Below are 19,874 nucleotides of genomic sequence, written 5' to 3'. Positions count from 1 at the left end.
AGTTTCTCCTGCCGGTCTGGTTGATATGGGCATCCTGAGACAGTGTAGCAACTGCCTTATGTACACAGATAACCACCTACTACTACCACCTAGGAACATAATTTGCTAGAGATGCAATTACATTAAAAAGCTAGAGTCCATGTTCTCTCCCTCACAAGCCAGTATATCTGGCACTGAAAAGGTTGTCAACGCAATCACTATACCTCAAACACCACACACACCCACATAAGTGGAGGTCCTCAACAAAAACATACCCAAAGGAGACCTCCGAGGCAAAAACCTCGGAGGCAAAAACACACACAATCTCCACAGCCCTCCACACCACATTCTATGCATAGTTCACACACCTGTCTCTCACAACCACTAAAGCTTAACCATAAACCCAACATAATAGTCATAGGAGACTCTATTGTGAGACACAGAGATGCGACTCTCACCTGGCTGGATAAGGAGGAAGTCACGGTTAGTTGTCTGTCAGGGGCCAGAAACTGCCATATCACACACGCACTCAAGTCTCTCAACAACAGATACTGTTATGACTCTGTCATAGTCCATGTTGGTGTGAATGACTTGATACGTTCCTCCCTGGACTACATGAAGAGAGACATGATTGAACTCGTTGAATATGTGTCCCAGGCAGGTATGTCCCTAGCCTTAAGCAGCATTCTAACGTCACCCAGACTGATGCCTCAATACAAACAGAAAATAATTGACTTTAACAATTGGCTTAGTTTCTGGTGTCATTCCAGGGGGATCCAATACCTGACAGCCTGGGAAGATATGATCAGCAAACCATGATGATTTCCCAGAGATGGTCTGCATCTGTCTCACTTGGGCTTCAGGCTTCTGGCAAAGGCACTTACCTCCCACATAGTGCCTTTTTTAGAAAAAGCGATGAGGTTAAAACTACCAACATAAACATTTCAACAAAACCCAAATTAAAGGTCATGCTACTAAACGCTAGGAGTCTAAACATGAAACTGTCCTCATTGCAAGTATTCTTAACCCTGGAAAATGCTGACATCTGCGCAGTCACATGAACCTGGTTCAAAGCTGTAGAGAGCACCTCAGCCATACCTGGTTACTCATCCTATCATACATTCAGACCCCAAACTGTGGGTAGTAAAGCCAAATGAGGTGGAGTTTCAATATATATTAAAGACATACACACCTCCAGGCTGGTCAAACAGTATGACACACAGGAGACACTCCAGGTGCAGTTAACCATTGACAAGAACCCTATACGAATCATAGCTAGCTACTGGCCCTCAAATCTGACTCAAGATATTCAAACTGTCTATCTAGACCTCTTCGAATCTATCAAGATTCAACCCTTTACCCTGAACCTGGGTGATTTTAACTACCCAAACATAGACGGGAAAAAACTACTCATGCCAGGACACAAATGCCCACAGATTCCTTGATTTTGTCAATGCAAATGCTTTGAAACAGCTAGTCGTTACCCACACAAGAGGTGATAATATCTTGGACTTGGTATTAACCAACATGAGTAATCACTGCAGCATCCCTGCAGTATCATCCTCCCTTGTAAGATCTGAACATAAAGCGGTCACGTTCAAAGTCAGCATCTCCCCTGACCCCCCCTCTAGCTAATGTCAAACAAAAAATCTTCTCCAAAGCTGACTACAGCCTCCTGAGGGATGGTATAAACAGCTTCACAGCCCCCTCCCCTCTCTAGGAACTGGCACCAGTATCCAAAATTATATCAAATTACTATACAAGCATTTATACAGATGCATGGAATCAAGAATACCTGACAGGAATAAATCATCCTCCGCAAGGAATAGTAAACCTGTCTGGTGGACATCTGCAATAAATAAACTCCATAACAAAAAGAAAAATTGCTGTCCAGGACAAAGAAGGAGCAGGTGCCCAATTGGAAGTAATCTCTCCTTAGCCTAAACAAGCAAATAAGAGCACTAGTGAAATCCTCCACAGCAAACTTCGAGTCCAAATTGGCCACATCTGCTAGAGACAATCAAAAGGCGTTCTTCACATATGTCTGCAATCTCAAAGGCAGCACCCAGATCTGTTCAGAACTGGTGGTCAAGGACACCACATATACAAATGCTGTAGATATGGCAAACTTGCTGGCTGACAGATTCAGTGAAAATTTCACCCCTCTGTCCCCCCATCAGTAAATCAGGACATTCCCAGTACCTGCCCCTTCCCCTTATATCTAGGGATCAGGTCATCACTGCTCTCTCAAAAGCAAAAAATACAGCCTCCATGGGACCCGATAACATCCCAGGCTGCAACCCACATGAACTCAGGCAGGAGCTTGCGGCAACATTAGGCGCTCTATTCGACCAAAGCTTGAGTACTGGCTTTGTCCAAGCTTAGTGGAAGACACCCACTGTCATCCCTTTACAAAAAGGTTGAGCGTCCACCAATCTGGGAAATTATAGACCCATCAGCCTAACTAGCCTGATCTGCAAGGCCATGGAACGGATTATCATGGACCTCATTAACCAGGACATTGGCAACCTCCAAACACTCGATCCCACACAGTTTGGCTTCATCAAGGGGAGGTCATGTCTGTTAAATTTGGTCGACTTTTTTTGTGGCAGTCACCAAAGCCATGGACAAGTGGAAGAGAGTGCATACCACCTACCTTGACTTGGCCAAAGCCTGCGGCACTATTCCCCACTGAGGCATAATAGGTAAACTCTCTCAACTAGGCATCAATCTGTATGTTACCAGATGGATAGCTAATTAGCTCGCTGATAGAATCCACCTAGTCAAAATAGGGGAAGCCACCTCAAGCAGTAGACCCGTATTGAGTGGCATACCCCTGGGTTCGGTCTTGGGGCCTCTGTTATTTGGGATATACTTTTCTGAGGTGCAGGCCAAATCCAATGGGCTATGGCTGATCAAGTTTGCAGATGACTGCAAGCTGGGTGCTGTCATAAATTCCCCTAGTGATGTGGACATCCTCCAAGAGGGTCTCACCCAAACAAATAACTGGTGCCAAAAACATGGCCTCAGGCTGAATACAAAAAAATGCATCATTATCCCCTTTGGGGAGGGTGATGTCCCCACAAATTATCACACTATTAACAATGTCCTAAGCACACAGTCAATCATGAGGGATTTGGGCACCCAGATTGATAGCAACCTGACTTTTGGCCACCATGTTGCTTCCATTGTACGGAAAGCTTTCTACATGGACCACCTCAAAAGTAAGGGTATCTCATCCAGGGACAAGGAGGTCATAACATCCCTGTAGGCCCATTATTGAGTACAATGCCCCATTCGGCATGTACCTCACAAAGCACAAGCAGCAGCTGGAAAGACCACAGAGGTTCCTCGCCAGGAAAATCCAGGGCCTCAAAAATCTACCATACACAGATAGGCAAAAATGCCTATCCCTCTATTCTGTTTCATACAGACTTCTCAGAGGTGACCTCTGTCTGGCATACAAGGCAATCTCGGACCCCGCCTTGATGGGACTGCTGCATATCCGCAAGTCAAGCTCCACTCGAGTAACCCGCACACACGGCCTAATGGTCTGTGACATCAATAGGACTTGTTGGCGGGACAGATTTGTGTCCCACAGACTCCCCATCTGTGGAATAGACTCCCTCTCCATGTCAAGCAGATTACCTTTTTACCCCTTTTAAGCACAACCTGGATAACTGGATGGGAAATAAAAAAATACATCCCTGGGATTCCACCCGTGTCCCTGCTGGACAGGGACATCGGGTGCTGATTTGTCTATACATGAGCTAAACTCTTGGCTAATAAGGGCCTGAGTGCCAATAGCCTAGTAACTTCCTATGATCCTATGATAAGTATTTAGTGGTTTTCATTTGTCTACAACCCTCAATGGTGCCAGAGACATTTGCTGACTTGTAACCCTCTTTTCCACAGTCTACTGTCCATGTGCTGGATTATATGGAGGATTCATGGTTTGAGAATGGAAACATAGTTTTGGCAACTGATTATCTAAACAGTATCATTTTGTTTTAGAGCACCCATGTGACTTTGTTATTGCGGTCAAGGTATATGCTAAGAGGCTTTTCTGTACAGAATTTCATTGAAGCAGGCTGTAGTATTTGTTTGTTAAGAAGCAGGTAGATCTTGAGGGAGTCTTTGAGGTGCTGAAGAGTGAATAGTGAGTATGTTTGAGACTGACTATTGTCAAGTGTTCCCAGTAGTCCACAGTGGTCCACAGAGGTGTGGATCAGGAAGACGTGCCTTTGCCCATGTGTGGCTCACCTTTCAAATCACAGTACCCTGGAGTTCTTGAAGAATATGCCTTACCTGCAAACCTACAACATACACACAGAACCTATTCATATATGTGTGGTGGGATGAGGGTTATGCTTGTATCACATGCGTGTGGCTCACTTTTCAAACCACAGTACCTTGGAGTTCTTGAAGAATATGCCTTACCTGCAAACCTACAACATACACACAGAACCTATTTATATATGTGTGGTGGGATGGGGGTTATGCTTGTATCACATGCGTGTTGTGTTTTCCACTTTTGCTGTTGAAGTCAATCAACCTGGTGATGATCAATCTAGCTGACATGAGTCAATAAACTATGCCACAGAAGATGATGGTGACTACACGGGTGTTGTACACTCTGTAACATAACCTGCAGCAATGTCTGATTCCTTGTTCTGTTATCTCACATTTTATTGTTTATGATTCTGTTGGGCAGCTTTGCTTTAATGCTTGTCATTCTACTAGTACTGGCATCTATGTTCTTACTTTAATGTTTGGGCAGGGCAAAGCCCCCTAACCCCATTAGTAATGCATGCTGACCCTAAACTTGCCCCACCCCGACTCTAACTTTGCAATGTGCTTTAAATAACCCTTCCTGTAACACTGCCACTATTCAGTCAAATTGGAGGCTAGTGTTATGGATGTGGTTTAGTGTAAGGGTAGGGAAAAATTGTTTTCCTTTTACAATGTTTCACTTGTTCAATGTTTTAGTAATTTGGTGTTATGTACGATCACTCTTATTTTTGTCTATTCATTTTGTCCAACATTAAGCAAGTGTGATCATATTTATCAATATTACCAAAAGAACTAAAAAGCACTATACATTTCACAATGAAAGGGTTGCTTTCAAAGAGCTAAAATATTCATACCTAGAAAATAAAAAAACATTACTGTGAAGAATGAATTGCACTCAAAAATTAAATACAACTGTCTTATTGGCTCTGCTCCTAAAGGCATAACCTATGTAAATTTTGTAAATGAATATCCATAGTTGCTGTTAAAAAATGTTATTAGAAAATGTCAAGTAATTTTAGAGCTACACTTACACAATGAAATACATAAGGTCTATGTGGTTATCAGAATGTATTATGTTGCCAAGGTCCACTTAGTAACTGAGCATCCTTATATACTGTCTGAATTGAAAGCACTACTAATAGAGCGTACATGGCCATTAGAAGGTGCCAAGCTGCCAGGATCTATTATACTTAATTGCCATCGAGGTGGATATATGACTTCTCATCAGGCTGAGGAATGCACTGCATAGCCAGAATATACTGCAATGAGTTGCCATTACATAAAAAATAAACACCCTCATTAATATCTCTTCAGAAAAATAAATACTCTTGGCACTATAAACATGCCAATCCATGAAGTGAAAAGTACAGTGACATGGGTACAATGCATCAATGAGCTATGTTTAAATCCCTAAGGAGAAAATATCAATCTTATGCACAGTTTGCATATAAGTATCCTTATATAATTCTCTGAAAATTGTATTAGACATTTTAAAAGGACAACTGCTTAACAGCTTTTTATGCAGAGGTACTGAATATTTGGCTTTTTAAACAGAGGTACTGAATGTGTGGTTTTACAGACAAATTATATTAGTCTGGCATCTTGCCTTATACTCAATTTACATATTAGGTGGGTAGATGACTTTTACTCAGGATCAGTAATGAAGTACATGTATAGAGTATATCTGCAGTAGCAGTCATTCCATTATAAATCAAAATCATTTACATGATCCTGAAAATGGAGCTTTTCTGTCACTGAAATATTTATCCCTTCATTTTCTAAATTACCTACTTCATCCATTTCAGGGTCATGGGGAAGCCAAAGCATATAGTCAACAAAAACAAAAGCCAATGCACTTGCCATTCACAGTAGGATCCAAAGCAAACAAAAAATGGCAAAGTTACGTCCAAGAGGTTTATTACAAAACACAAAAGCACAGTTCAAAAATACAAAGCTTTCCGATTACTCCTTCCTCGGTGTGATAAAAGTGCATTCAAACATATTATTATTTAAATTAAAAGTAATAAACACATAATAGCAAACAGCCAACCGAATAACAGAACAGTCATTAATTAGAGCAATCACATTAATTTAAAAATCTTTCTTAAAGGGATAAAATGCTCTTAGGACAATGGTACTAAGACAAACTAATATTGATAATAATCGAACTGCATTTAAGCGATTCAATGAATGTGTCACAGGGCAAGGAGATAGTTGGCCAACTACATGGAGTTGCCCTTTTCTTCGCTATAGTGCGAGCTCAGAGTTGGTATATTTACCACCTCATAATGTTTTTTTTTTTTTCTCCAGAACAGCCACGTGAATTTTTTCACTAGGAAAAAATTTGATTATGTGGCCGTTCGCTTTTTACAAATTTTGCATATTATGTGTCGACATTTATGTAGTCGTACATATGTGCTTTCATTGTTCTGATAGAGACACTGTACATCCACTGCAGGAGTGCATGTCCAGTTACCAGAGTGCAGCTATGTCCTAGTAAGTAATACTGCAGAGCAGTTAGTGCCCACTTCTCACTCCATGGCAGAGTACCTTGCCTCTTTCTTACATAGTTTTCTGCTTAAGCACCACCTATTTACCGAGGTAAAGTAACTCCTAAATCAACTCCAGATACATCTGCATATACCATAAAAATTTTAATAAAGTCAGGGAACCTAGGGCTGTCTCTGAAGATAGGACAGCTTTCAGTTAGTTAAAAGCCTCATCTGTCTCTGCTATTCACCTTATCAGAAGAGGTGCTTTACTTTTTTTTAAAGCCTATCTGAAGACAAGCTATGGTACAAAGGTGGGCATGAACTATCTGTTACAGCCAGTTAGCCTTAAGGATGTTTTCACTTGTAATTTGGTACTGGTTACAGGCCAGGTTTTTACAGATTTACCCCTTTCCCAACTGCATACCCTAACTATATGACTTTTGTGATACAAAGCTTTATTCTGGCAACATTTATTGTAAGTTCTGCAGGTCTTAAAGAGTCCATCATGTTTTGTTTTTGGCTAACTGTGACTTCCAATCTTCTGAATAAATTACTGCTGTATCAGGGTACCAGATGAGTATCACATTTAAGGTTTCAGAACTATGTCCCTGAGCCTTTGAAAACTGGCAGGAGCTAAACAGTAAGAAATTAAAATGAAAGACACCTTTGGGGTGGAGAATGCCATCTTCTTTTTATCTTTGTGGGTAAGAAGGGTCTGCCAGTACCCCGTAGTTAAATCTTGGGTGGTCAAAAACCTTGCTTTGCCTAATCTCTGTGTGAGATTACGTACACTGGTTACTGGGTATGTGTCAGTTCTGGATATTTCATTCACTTTTCGAAAATCATTACAGAACCTTACGGACCAGTCTGGATGGGGGAACAACCTAGATTAGACTGTTCCTTTCCTTTGGGGTTCCTCAGTAACTCCTAATTTAAGCATTTTTTTTACTTCTCTTCTTCCCATATTGCTTTTGTTTTGGACTCTGGTATGTATTACATCATCTTAAGATAAAACATCTGGTAATGTTTCAGTACTAAAACAAACTCTATCCCCGTCATTTTTTTCTTTCTTTTTTTTTTGCTATTCACTTCTGGACTTTAAACAAGATTTCACCTGCATGAACCACAAAACAGAGATCAGTGGTACTATAATACTGGTGTCAGCTTTCAAACTGACTACAAAAGCTTCAGCTTCCTTCCACGATAGGAGGGGAAGATGACAGAACAGTTAAGGTGTTTACCTCATAGACACAAAGTACAGAGTTTAATTCTCACCACTGAGGGAAATCGGATAGGCTTAAAATAGCCCACAAGGGCAGTTAGCCTAGAACATATTTATGGGATAAATCAACTCCAGTTTTCTCCTTCATGGTCATCTTACTTTGTAGTTCATATTGTTCATTTCCTCTGCTTTCTCACAGGAACCCTGCCATTTTGCTAGTAACTTACTTTCATCAAAAGGAACTAATATTAATACCTTTAAACTGCTTGTATCTTGGATTCTCATTATGTATGCTCAGTTGTATCACTTGTGCCTTTTGTTTATGTTTCTTAGCTGCTGGCATAATAACTTTGAATGTATCCTGCAAGTCTGTAAAATGTGGTATCATACTTTTAAATTGTTTTTTTTTTATCTTCTTCCTAGTTCTCCCTTGTTATGTCTAGCAAGCCTCTGGAATGTTTTCCATACATCAGCTCAGATGGGGTACTTCTCTTACAGCAAAAATAAAGTAGGGAAGTAACTGATATGGCATCTTACTATCCTGTTTGATGTGCTTCTTAACAAATTTGTGCTTCACTGACCCATCAGTTTGAGGGTGCTACACTGAACTTCTTAACTGTTTTATTTTACAACACTGGCCAAGGTGCGTTAGGGGTTCCCTGGTGCATAAGAACTTCTTTGGAACTACCTCACATAGATTCATAGGTTTATAGAGGGTTACTAGGCTAACAGCAGCAAGGGCCTTTTTAAGCCTTGCCATGCATCCCAAATCTCTGACAAATTCTGGTACCCTTGATAAGTGTAAGCTGGAGCTTGGGAGATGAAACATTTACAAGCAGGGGCCTCGCAGATGAACCATTTACAGGCTGCCTGTGCCCATTAGAGACATATGTGCCAAACCAGGGATGAATTTCCTGTTCCCCATTCAATTGTCCAAATTACAACTGAATTGGGTTACGGAGGTACTCTGTTTCACATGGATGGTGAGCCTCTTCCACAGAATGGGTAGTCTCTGGAATATATACCTGTCTCTCCATCAGGTCCTATTTATATCACAGGCAAGGTTTAAGACTTTAGAACAGGTAATTCTGGTGCTGTTTATTTTGCAGAAATGTACAAGGTCTATCAGAGTGGGGGGGGGGGGTCTAACAATTCCTTGTATGCCAGGCATAGATCTCCCCTCAACAGCCTGTAGGAGACAGAATATGGGGATAGGGCCTTGAGAAGGTATGCAAAGGATATGTTACTTACACCCTGTATTCTTTTAGTGAAGAATGTCTGTGGATGTTCTAATTGTTAGATATGCCTTGTTAGGTACATACCAAAGGGGGCATTGTGCTTAATGATAGGTCTGATGAATGCTGAATACAGTGCAACAATGACTTCCTTGGACCTAGATGCCATAGCTTTGTTTATAGGTTGTGCAACACAGAATGATTTGTGTGCAACACAGAATGATTTCCTCACTACTGTAGACACATGATGGTCAAAGGCTAGATAACTGCCTATGTGTGTCCCTAAGTCCCTGACTACTCGGTCAGCTCTAAGGGGTGTACTGTTGATATGATAGTTATCAGGGGTGAATGACTTCCCAAAGGATACTATTATGCATTTCTTGGCATTTCGTTTTAGTCCATAACTCTGACACCAGCTGTTTGTCTGTGCCAGCCCTTCCTGGAGAACATATGTGTCACTGTGGGATTCAATGACATCTCCTAATTTGTAATCATCTGCAAATTTATTCAGCCAGAGGCTACTGACATTGGCCTTGACTTCAAAGAAGTAAATGCCAAAAAGGAGTAGCCCCAGAACTGATCCCTGAGGGACATCATTTGTGACTGGCCTGTTTGTAGCGGTGGACTTCCCAGTTCTAACTTCCTGGGTCCTGTCCGTGAGCCAACTGGCTATCCAACAGGGTCTGAACCTAGCCTCTGGAGAAAAGTAACACTAATTCTCTGCCTATTATCATACACTTGGCTTTTCTCAGGGGTACCGCTTTAGTAAACTTATCAATATTATCAATAATCATTAGAATATATTGTAAGCCATTACTAGACATATACTAATGGACCTAGAAAATCCACGGCTCAGCAGGTAGGACATATGTCCTCAAAGCCTTAAATTACACCAGGCCAATAAAAATCTAGCTGAGGCTAAAGCTTTGATCAAGTGTCCTCCCAAAATAGGGCTACATGTGGTTTCATCACAAATGTTCTAAAATGTTTTAGAACTGTGCAGCATTTACTGCTTGTCTTCGCACAACCTGTATAGCATGTCCTTCTTCAACTCAAATGTGTCCATGTGATAGAGTTCATCTGCTCATTTGCAACTCTGTCTGTTCTGACCATGTTGTCTCTGGCCCTGCTTAAGGTATCATCCTCCCATTATGCTTTCTAAAAATATTCATCACTTATCTGCACTTCTACCAAACCAAGAACACGTTCATAAATACACTAAAATGAAATAAAGTTTAAAGGCTCTTCACCTACAAATACAGGTACATGTCTTTGTTCTTCCTCTTCATCCATAAAAGGCAACTGGTGTCAGTGACTTTCTCCTGCTTTTGATTTTGGCACTTTATTTATTTATTTCTATCTCAGTAACATCTGTAGCTTTAAGTATCTGCTGCTGACAGCCCTTTATCTGATTAGGCCTCTGATTTGGCCTTTTACACACACACACACACACACACACACACACACACACACACACACACACAATGTGTTTATATGAAATGCATTAGACAGCTCCAAAGATAAACTGAAAAGCAAAGCCAGGATTGTATGCCATTCATTAATTTTCTAATTTGAATCTGCTTACCAGCTGCTGTGTCATTCAGGCATCATTATTGTGACTGGCATTGCTATCATGTTAATTAACGGGCCCTTAATGAGCTGTGCAGCATGAGCTGGAGCATTAACTCTCATTTTAGTGCATCCATGTTACCTCTGTACACATGATAACAGAGGTAGATTGATGTTACCACTGTACAGGTGACAGAGTATCCATGTTACCTTTGTGCAGGTGATAACAGAGGTAGTATCCATGTTATCTCTGTACAGGTGACATCAGCTGACATGTCACATATTGAATGCATAGTGTTTGAGTGTGTGCATGTGTGTGTGTGTGTGTGTGTGTGTGGTTGTGTGTGTGTGTGTGTGTGTGTGTGTGTGTGTGTGTGTGTGTGTGTGCAGGCATGTGTATATGAGTAAGTGTGAGTGTGCGTGTGTGTCAGTGTGTGTGTATGAGTAAGTGTGTGTGTGTGTGTGTGTGTGTGTGTGTGTGTGTGTGTATGAGTAAGTGCGAGTGTGCGTGTGTATGCTGGTATCTGTGTGTGTGTGTGTGTGTGTGTGTGTGTGTACGCGTGTGTGCATATGAGTAAGTTTGAGTGTGTGTGTGTGTGTGTGTTTGTGTGTGTATGAGTAAGTGTGAGTGTGCGTGTGTGTGTATATGTATGAGTGTGTGCATGTGTATATGAGTAAGTGTGTGTGTGTGTGTGTGTGTGTGTGTGTGTGTGTCTGTGTGTGTCTGAATGAGTGCATGCATGTATCTGTGTATGAGTGACTGTATGTGCATGCGTGTGGGGTTCCAAGTGTGTATGTGTGCATTCATGTCGGTGTGTATGTGCATGTGTCTACATGTGCATTTTCTGGTGTGTGGAATGTCATCACTATAGTATTGATGCTGTACACTCTGCTGCTACAGAAGCACATTAATTATCACACCTCAGTAATGATATTGTAAAGCACTGTCAGGTGAGTTTAATAAACAGTGTATCTTATTAGCACTGTTACTCACAGTGTGTACTCATCAGGATATGTAGTGCACACCAGCTGTATATCTTCTTACTGTGCAGTAATATATCACTCGGGCTACCTCGCTGGACAGCTGATATTTCCTATGCTTTTTATGTATGTTAGTTCTGCACAATGTGTTTAACATCTATGACACCACACCTTATGACTAATATTGTCTCTGTGTGGGAAGTATTACATTTGCCATAAAATAACATGCTTATACATGCTCTGAGTTTATTATGATCTTTAGCACCACAATGTTGGATGACCTGAGAAATAATTAAGCACTATAAAATAATAAAAAAGGTAATACAATCACTGAAGTTCAAAAGGAGTAAACATGTTAACATTACAATACTTTTTATAGTTACTGTGATATAAATAATATAAACTGTAATCAATGACAGCCGTACAGACACTCATTCCTACTAAATGATAGTAACAATCTGAATAACTGTTGATTTGTGCTGTCAGAGCCATGTAAATAATATATACTAACTGAGCTTTCATTGTATGCAAATGTCTTTCACTGCCTAATGACCAGATCATGCCTGAAGAGGGTCTTTGGACCAGACACACATGACCCAGAGCAAACACATCAGCAATTCATGCATCATTAAAGGCTTTGTTAATGTCCTCAGCTTCTGCAGTAGAGTTATGCCACATAATACTGTAGATTTTACATTACACAAATGACAAATACTCAACAAAATAAATACTCACTTGCAGACGGTGCAGACAAAGCAATTTGGATGGTACGTCTTTCCTAGGGCTGTTACAACTTCACCCTCTATGAAATCTCCACAGCCATGGCAGCGTGTCCCATACAATCGCTGATAGTCTAGAGTACACAGGTACTCACCATTTTTTATAAAGAAGCCACCTTGTGCCAAGTCACAGCCACATACTGCAAAGACATAAACATGAATCAAATGTTAGTATTACTAGTACAGCAAACAGAATTACAAAACAACGCAATGACTAATAGATGATATCTTCGATTCTGAGTTATGTGCAACACACTATAAACTGATTTCAAGCCTGCTGAACTCATTTCATGGTATTGTACAAACAAGTTATTTTTATTTCAAATCACTTACCTCTTGTTAAAGGTAATGAAGACAACACTGAACACAATCTACTGTCTGGTAGTAACAAAGGCTAAAATGTGAATATCAACTTCAACAGCAGGTTACAGACTGCATCATCACTTTCACTACCCTTGATCAATACTTAAAGCTGAAGGCAGCACACTATTAAAGAAAAAATACAAGTATCAACATCTTGGATGTACTAAAAAAACAAAAATAAAACACAAATATACAAATACACAATACAATCATCCACTATGCTCACCTTGCACACCCCTTGCAACTTAACACACCAAACTGCACTGAAGAGGAATTTCGGGAAACTATCATTTTGATGTTTGGGCATTGGTAAATACAGAGTATGCAAATGTGGACAGTTTGTCATTACTCAGTAGTTATTTCCCTCTGAAACTCTGCCAAAACAGAGTATTGATTCATATTGATTCTTTTTTCCATCTTATTTTTAAAATCTGTAACATCTGGGACTATACTCTCAACCACTGAAGGATCAAGGAACTGCTTCTCAGGAATCAGCTTTGCAACAGTATTTCTGGTGAGTGAAAGAGCAAAAGGACATTATTTCCCAACCTTCCTAGAAATTAGCAATCATTCAATAATATGAAAGTTGCTTCCTAGGATCCAGCTTGGGATTAATGCTACTCCTTTGCTTTTGGTGAGAGAAGAAGAGCAGAGGGGCTTTGACGCCTGCAGGTCTCCAATTTGGTTGTGCGTATTCTGGTTGTAGTTTTGGTGAGGGCCCCTTCAGGACCTTTGTGCAGCTTGGCTGCTGTTGCATCCAGCTCCTGAAGGTTCTATCCAGGTTATCTATCAAGGGAAGACTATAGCAAATGATATCTACATAAATATTACATCTAGGGAAGTAGCTTGGGATTAATGCTACCTTTTTGTTTCTGGTGAAAGAAGGAGCTAAAGATCATTGACTTCTAGCTGCATGCAGTTGTGCTGAGACCAGCACTATTTCCACAAACAGACAGATAGCACTTCCAGTAATCAAATGCATACGTCACAGGCACTACACACTATTAGTCCACATCAGTAAGCACCTGGAACCATGGATTTGCAGTTTCCAACCTTTTCTTGTAGCTAGCTTGGTTGAAATGGGCATCGCGAGACAGCAATTATCTCATGTTTACTAACAAACACCTACTACATAAACAAAATGACATGTAATGTGAGAGATGCAGTTATTTAATACTATTGGAGGCAAAACTCTCATATAAAGTCACTATGAATAAAGTACAGTTTTGTACCTACCATAAATGTAGATGTTCGAGTGCTAATACAGCTGCAGTCATAACAGATGGGTTCTCCTGCCGTCAGGCGGATCCTCGGTCAGCCGAATTCCAAAGTCTAGGTCCGGCGTCGGTTGTCGTCGCTTCTTCTCTGACGTCAGTGCGACAGGGGTATAAAGGAACCAGCCGACGCCATTTTCTTCAGTTTTTCTTGCCCCAGATGTCAGGTGCCCCCAGAAGGAAGGCAATACATAAATTTGTGTAATAAAGCAATGCAATATAATCAAAGTATAGTAGTTGCAAGCAAATACACCATAAATGAATACCCCAATCAGGTTGTATGAGGAGGTGTTAGCCAATAGGCCTGTCCCAAGAGGGGAAGGAGGGAGGGAAGCCTGGACTGCAGCTGTATTAGCACTCGAACATCTACATTTATGGTAGGTACAAAACTGTACTATGTTCATCGTGCATACAGCTGCAGTCATAACAGATGGGTAGAATCCCAAAGCTAAGAAAGGGGTGGTAGGCACTAGGTGGAACTAGGAGGAGCCAGGATGCCCTGCAAGACTGCAGTGGCAAAGCCTGCTCTAGTTTTGGAGTAAAAATGGTAGGTGGTAGTGCTTGGAGAAGGTATGCACAGAACTCCAAGTGGCTGCTTCCAAAATATCTTTGGTAGGAACTCTTCTGAGGAAAGCTGCAGAGGTAGCTGTGGCCCTTGTGGAGTGAGATCTGATGCCTGTAGGTACTGTTTTGCCATGAAAGGAATAGCAAAAGCGTATGCAGTGGGCTATCCATTTTGAGATAGTCTGTTTGGAAATTGGCTTTCCTTGAGCTCCTATAGCATAGGACACAAAGAGCTGTTCTGATTTTCTGAAATGCTTTGTTCTGTCCAAATAATAACGCAGTTGTCTGTGGATGTCCAAGGAATGTAGTAATCTCTCCCCTTTGTTTTGAGGATTAGGATAAAAAGTAGGTAAGTGTATGGCCTGATTCAAAGCTACCTTGGATACCACTTTTGGCATAAAGGACGGATTGGTTCGTAAGGAAACTCTGTCCTGATGGAAGATGATGAAAGGCTGCACAGCCATGAGAGCTTGTAGTTCCGATACCCTACGAGCTGAGGTAATAGCCAGAAGGAAAGCTGTTTTCCAGGACAAATATTGCAAATCTGATGAGGCAGCTGGCTCAAAGGGAGGCAAGGTCAGTTTTTCCAGAATGAAACTGAGATCCCAAGCAGGTATTGGTTGTTTCCTTGGGGGTTTTAGATTCTTAGCCTCTCTGAGGAACTGTCTTAAAAGAGGGTGAGAGAATAAGGGTGGATCAGTGTTGTATTCTGCAGAAATGGCTGAGGCATGGATTTTGATGGAGGAGAATGAAAGTCCACTGCTTAGCAGCTCAGCTAGATACTGTAGTATTCAAGGTAAATTCAGTTTTCCAGGATCCTGGCCCTTTTTCTCATTCCAGACGCAAAACCGTTTCCATTTTGCGGAGTAAGCTTTTCTAGTTGACGGCCTTCTGGCCTCCAAAATGACATCCTGCACCTCCTAGGAGAGGAGGGTCTGCTGTGATGCTAAGGAATCTTCCATGCGGCTAGATTGAGTGTTTTTAGCTGGTTGTGAAGAGTTTTGAAGCTGTGCTGAGTCAGGAGAAGAGGCATTAGAGGCAGGGTCCATGGTGGGGAATGCGTCAGGCTCCTCAGGAGTGGGTACCAGTGTTGTCTTGGCCAGTCTGGAGGAATGAGAATCATCTTTGGTCTGTCTGCTCTGGTTTTCAATAGAACTTTGGGCAGCAGAGGAAGAGGTGGGAAGGCATAAACTGTCATTGATGTCCAACTGAAAGAGAGAGCGTCTACTCTCCAGGCCTTTGGATGGAAAATCCTTGAGCAGAATTTTGTCAATTGGTGATTTTTGTGGGAGGCAAAGAGATCTATGCCTGGCCTGCCCCATGCTTGGATTTTCTATGTAAAAACTTTTGGATGCAACTTCCATTCGTGTGGATCTGTCATATTTCTGCTTAGGTTGTCTGCCAGCGTGTTTTCCTTGCCTGGCAAGTACTGTGCCTGTAGTTCGATTTGCAAGTCCAAGGCCATGTTCCAAAGTGACATGGACAGTCTGCATAGGGGGTATGAATGTGTTCCTCCCTGTTTGTTTATGTACCACATAACTGTGGTGTTGTCCGTTCTTATCAATAGTTGACCTGGTTGCAGAAGGTCTTTGAAAGCCATAATAGCATTTTTTACTGCTAGCATTTCCTTTTGATTGATGTGAAGGTGCTTTTCTTTTTGGTACCATTTGCCCTGAATGCACCGATCTGTCATGTGCGCCCCCCAGGCGTAGTCCGAGGCGTCTGTTGTGATGACTTGATTTGCTTGAGGCTTGCTGAATGGAAGACCTGTGTTTGATTGGCATGCTTGAGCCCACCACAGAAATTCCTTTTGTAGACATGGAATTATCGGTATTATTGTTTCCAAACTGTGGCTGTGTTGTGACCATAGGTTTTTCAGGTACCATTGAAGTTTCCTCATATGCAGCTTTGCACATGGGATTAGTAAGATGCAAGATGCCATGAATCCCAGAGCCTGCAGGATTTTCCTTGCAGTCAGCCTGGTGCAATTTGCTAGTGCTCTGAAGTATTGAGTTAGTTGCCCCTGCTTCTCTGGCGTGTGGTAGGCCATCTGGGTGTTTGTGTCCAAGTTGGCACCCAGGAAAATTATTTTCCGAGAGGGTATTAGTCTTGATTTCTTTTTATTGACTGTGTATCCCAGAGAGTTCAACATTATTACATAAGCCAGATGTTTCAGAAGAATGTGCTTGCTGTCCGCTTGGATCAGGCAGTCGTCCAAATAGGGGTATATTTGTATCCCTTGAAGTCTGCAGTAGGCAATTACTGATGCCAGGCATTTCGTGAATACTCTGGGTGCAGTACATAAGCCAAAGGGCAATGCAGAGAATTGATAATGGGTTGGACCTGCAAGAAATCTGAGGTATCTTCTGCAATTTTGTCTGATTGGGACATGCAGGTATGCCTCCTTGAGGTCCAATGTTACCAGCCAAGACTCCTTGCCCAGCATGGGAGGAAGCTGCTGTGAGCATCTTGAATTTTGGTACGAGTAGAAATGTGTTTAGGATGGATAGGTCCAAAATAGGTCTCCAATCTTTTCCCTTCCTTGGTACCAGGAATAGTCTGGAATAAAAACCTTGACCTTGTTCATGCGTAGGTACCTCTTGAATAACTTTCATGTCTATGAGATCTGTAATTTGCCTTTGTGCCTCTGCCCTTTGATTGTGTGGCAGGTTTGGCATGCCTCTCACTTTTGGAAGGGTGTGAAAATGGAATCTGTAGCCTCTGTTTATAATGTCCAGGATCCATTTGTCTTTTGTGACAATATGCCAATTTTTTGAAAATAATGCCAGTTTTCCTCATAAGGGTGCTGCCATTTGAGTCTTGCTTGGCATGCAAAGGGGAAAGTCATTGGGCTTGCTTTCTGAATGGTTGCGAGTTATCCTCACCACCTCTTTGTGTATGAGCTTGCCACTATCTGTCTCTAAACGATCCTTGGGATTGTCCTCTGCCCCTCAGGCGCCTCTTTGGGGTCTGTCCGTGGCTGGAAAGGACCAATTTTTGGAAGGCCAATTTCTACTGAAATGTGGAGGTTGTACCTGTAGAAAATCTTTCACAGTTTGCATTGATTTAGCCTTTTCCTCCATTTTCCTTAATACCTCCTCAGCATTAGCACCAAATAATACATCCTTTTGTAGAGGGGCATCTAGTAATTTTGCTTTGACATGATCTGGCAAGGTTTGTTCCTTGAGCCAGGCATGTCTACGTATGACTGATCCTGTAACAGCAGCTCTACATGATGCCTCTAGAGCATCAAAACCACATTTTAAGGTATGCTTACCCACTTGTTCTGCACTATGCATCAAATCCTGCAACTCCTTCAAGTCTGGTTGTTCAGGTTGTGACATTTTACTTTTCAACTGTGATAACAAAAACTGTTGGTATTTTAGCAAATGGAACTGACAGTTTAATGCTCTTATGGTTAAGGTAGCCGAGGTATAAACCTTTTGTTCCCCACCTTTCTAAGGATCTGGAATCTCTCTCGGAAGGTAATGGATTTTTAGCAGTGGAGGCCTTAATTCCCTTGGGGCCCTGTGAGATGGTTTCTGGGTCAGCAGCATGGCTTTTGTATAGAAATTGGTGTGAATCAGGAACCCTGTAGTACCTGTCAGGCTTGACTGGGGCTGAAGGTAGAGAATCCGGGTTAAGGCAGGCCTCCGAGTAAACATCATCTAGGATGTCCAAGACAGGAGGTATAGCCAGAGGCCTGTGCTGAGGAAGCAAGAGAAATTCCCTAAGCCTTTTCTTGGAATCTGAATAATCTTGGCCTTCCCAGTGGAAGTGTTCCCTTAAGGTATGCAAAGTTTCCCCAAATGAGTAATCCTCTGGGGGGGATACAGAAGGAATGGACTCCTCTGCATCAGAGTCTTCAAAAGGGGAGTAAGAATGTTCCTGATCATCAGAGTGCTCTAAAATAATGGAGCCCTGATCAGAGGAAGGGGATTCTTCCTCCACTCTGGGCCTTTTGTCCGGTGGGGGTTGAAAACCCCTGATAAGAGTAATTAAATCCTCAGCCATTTTAAGCATCTGTTTTTTAGGCATGGGGCCTGGAGATGGTCCATGTGTAGCTTGTCTCTTAGAATGCAGGACTGCTTTAGACTTAGTGAAAGCCTTGATGGAAAAAGAAGAGGAAGGTCTGAAGACACCTTGAGAGGAGGTAGACCTGTCCACATTTTGAGATTCAATGCCAAGAGTGGCTTCTGTATCTGTAGTCGGGGTGTTGGCCGAGGAGCCTGCGACCTCGGGCACTGGAGACACCGCCAATGAAGTGTCGTCGGTAGTCAGGTGCTGCGTAGGCGCCTCGCTGAGAACCGGACCACGTGTAGTCGGCTTTGGCGTGGTGTCGGTAGAGGCCGCGGACCTCGTGTGTCGGTCCTTATCTTTGCGCTTTTTAGACAAAACTGGAGTCGGAGTATCCGACGACATAATATAGTTAAATGATTTGCCAAAATAATGCTGGGCGAACTCCGCCCGATGCTTAATGGTGCGTTTGTTGAATGTAGCAAAAAAACGACAGACCGAGACGTCGTGGTCTAGGCCTAAACAAGGAATATAGAGGGAATGGAAATCCTTATGTGGTATTTGCTTCCCACATGAAATACAATTATTAACTTTGTCTGACATTGGTCTGAGGCAAGAAAAGTTTCCCCAACGGGGTACTTAGCTTTCAAGAAGACTTCGGTTTCAAAATTTTCGTAATGTCAGGAGCTGGCCGACCGGCACTTGTGAACTGCTTCTGCTTCGGGCACCGCGCAGCAAGAAAGACTGAAGAAAATGGCGTCGGCTGGTTCCTTTATACCCCTGTCACACTGACGTCAGGGAAGAAGCAACGACAACCGACGCCGGACCTAGACTTTGGAATTCGGCCGACCGAGCACCCGCCTGACGGCAGGAGAACCCATCTGTTATAACTGCAGCTGTATGCACGATGAACATCAAGCAGGCTGTAAGTTCCACACAACACCATACTTAATCTATCACACACAGTTCAGTCCAAACACATAGAACTACATACACTTTGGTTCTTAAAAGTAACCCATCTAAACCACAAAGTCCTCCTAAATGTAGCCAACGAAACAAGTACCATCAGCAATCTCACAATCATGCAACACAAGCAGCACTCAGCC

General features: G+C 42.1%; 1 protein-coding gene across 30 annotated transcripts in view; it reads right to left on the bottom strand.

Annotated features, from left to right (window-relative positions):
• The window catches only part of ABLIM1 (actin binding LIM protein 1), a 2,317,257-nt gene that overhangs the window by 1,854,420 nt on the left and 442,963 nt on the right, over positions 1 to 19,874 (bottom strand). For all 30 annotated transcript variants that reach the window (XM_044055908.1, XM_044055914.1, XM_044055911.1 and 27 more), the window contains exon 3: positions 12,507 to 12,690. In XM_044055908.1, the coding sequence (XP_043911843.1) occupies positions 12,507 to 12,690 (184 nt within the window). The remainder of the gene's footprint in view (positions 1 to 12,506; positions 12,691 to 19,874) is intronic.

Source organism: Protopterus annectens, chromosome 14.part0, assembly GCF_019279795.1.
Source record: "Protopterus annectens isolate FY-2018-M chromosome 14.part0, PAN1.0, whole genome shotgun sequence".
Classification (NCBI taxonomy): Eukaryota; Metazoa; Chordata; order Ceratodontiformes; family Protopteridae; genus Protopterus; species Protopterus annectens.
Note: the sequence above shows the minus strand (reverse complement) of the source record. Positions and strands in the feature narration are given on the sequence as shown.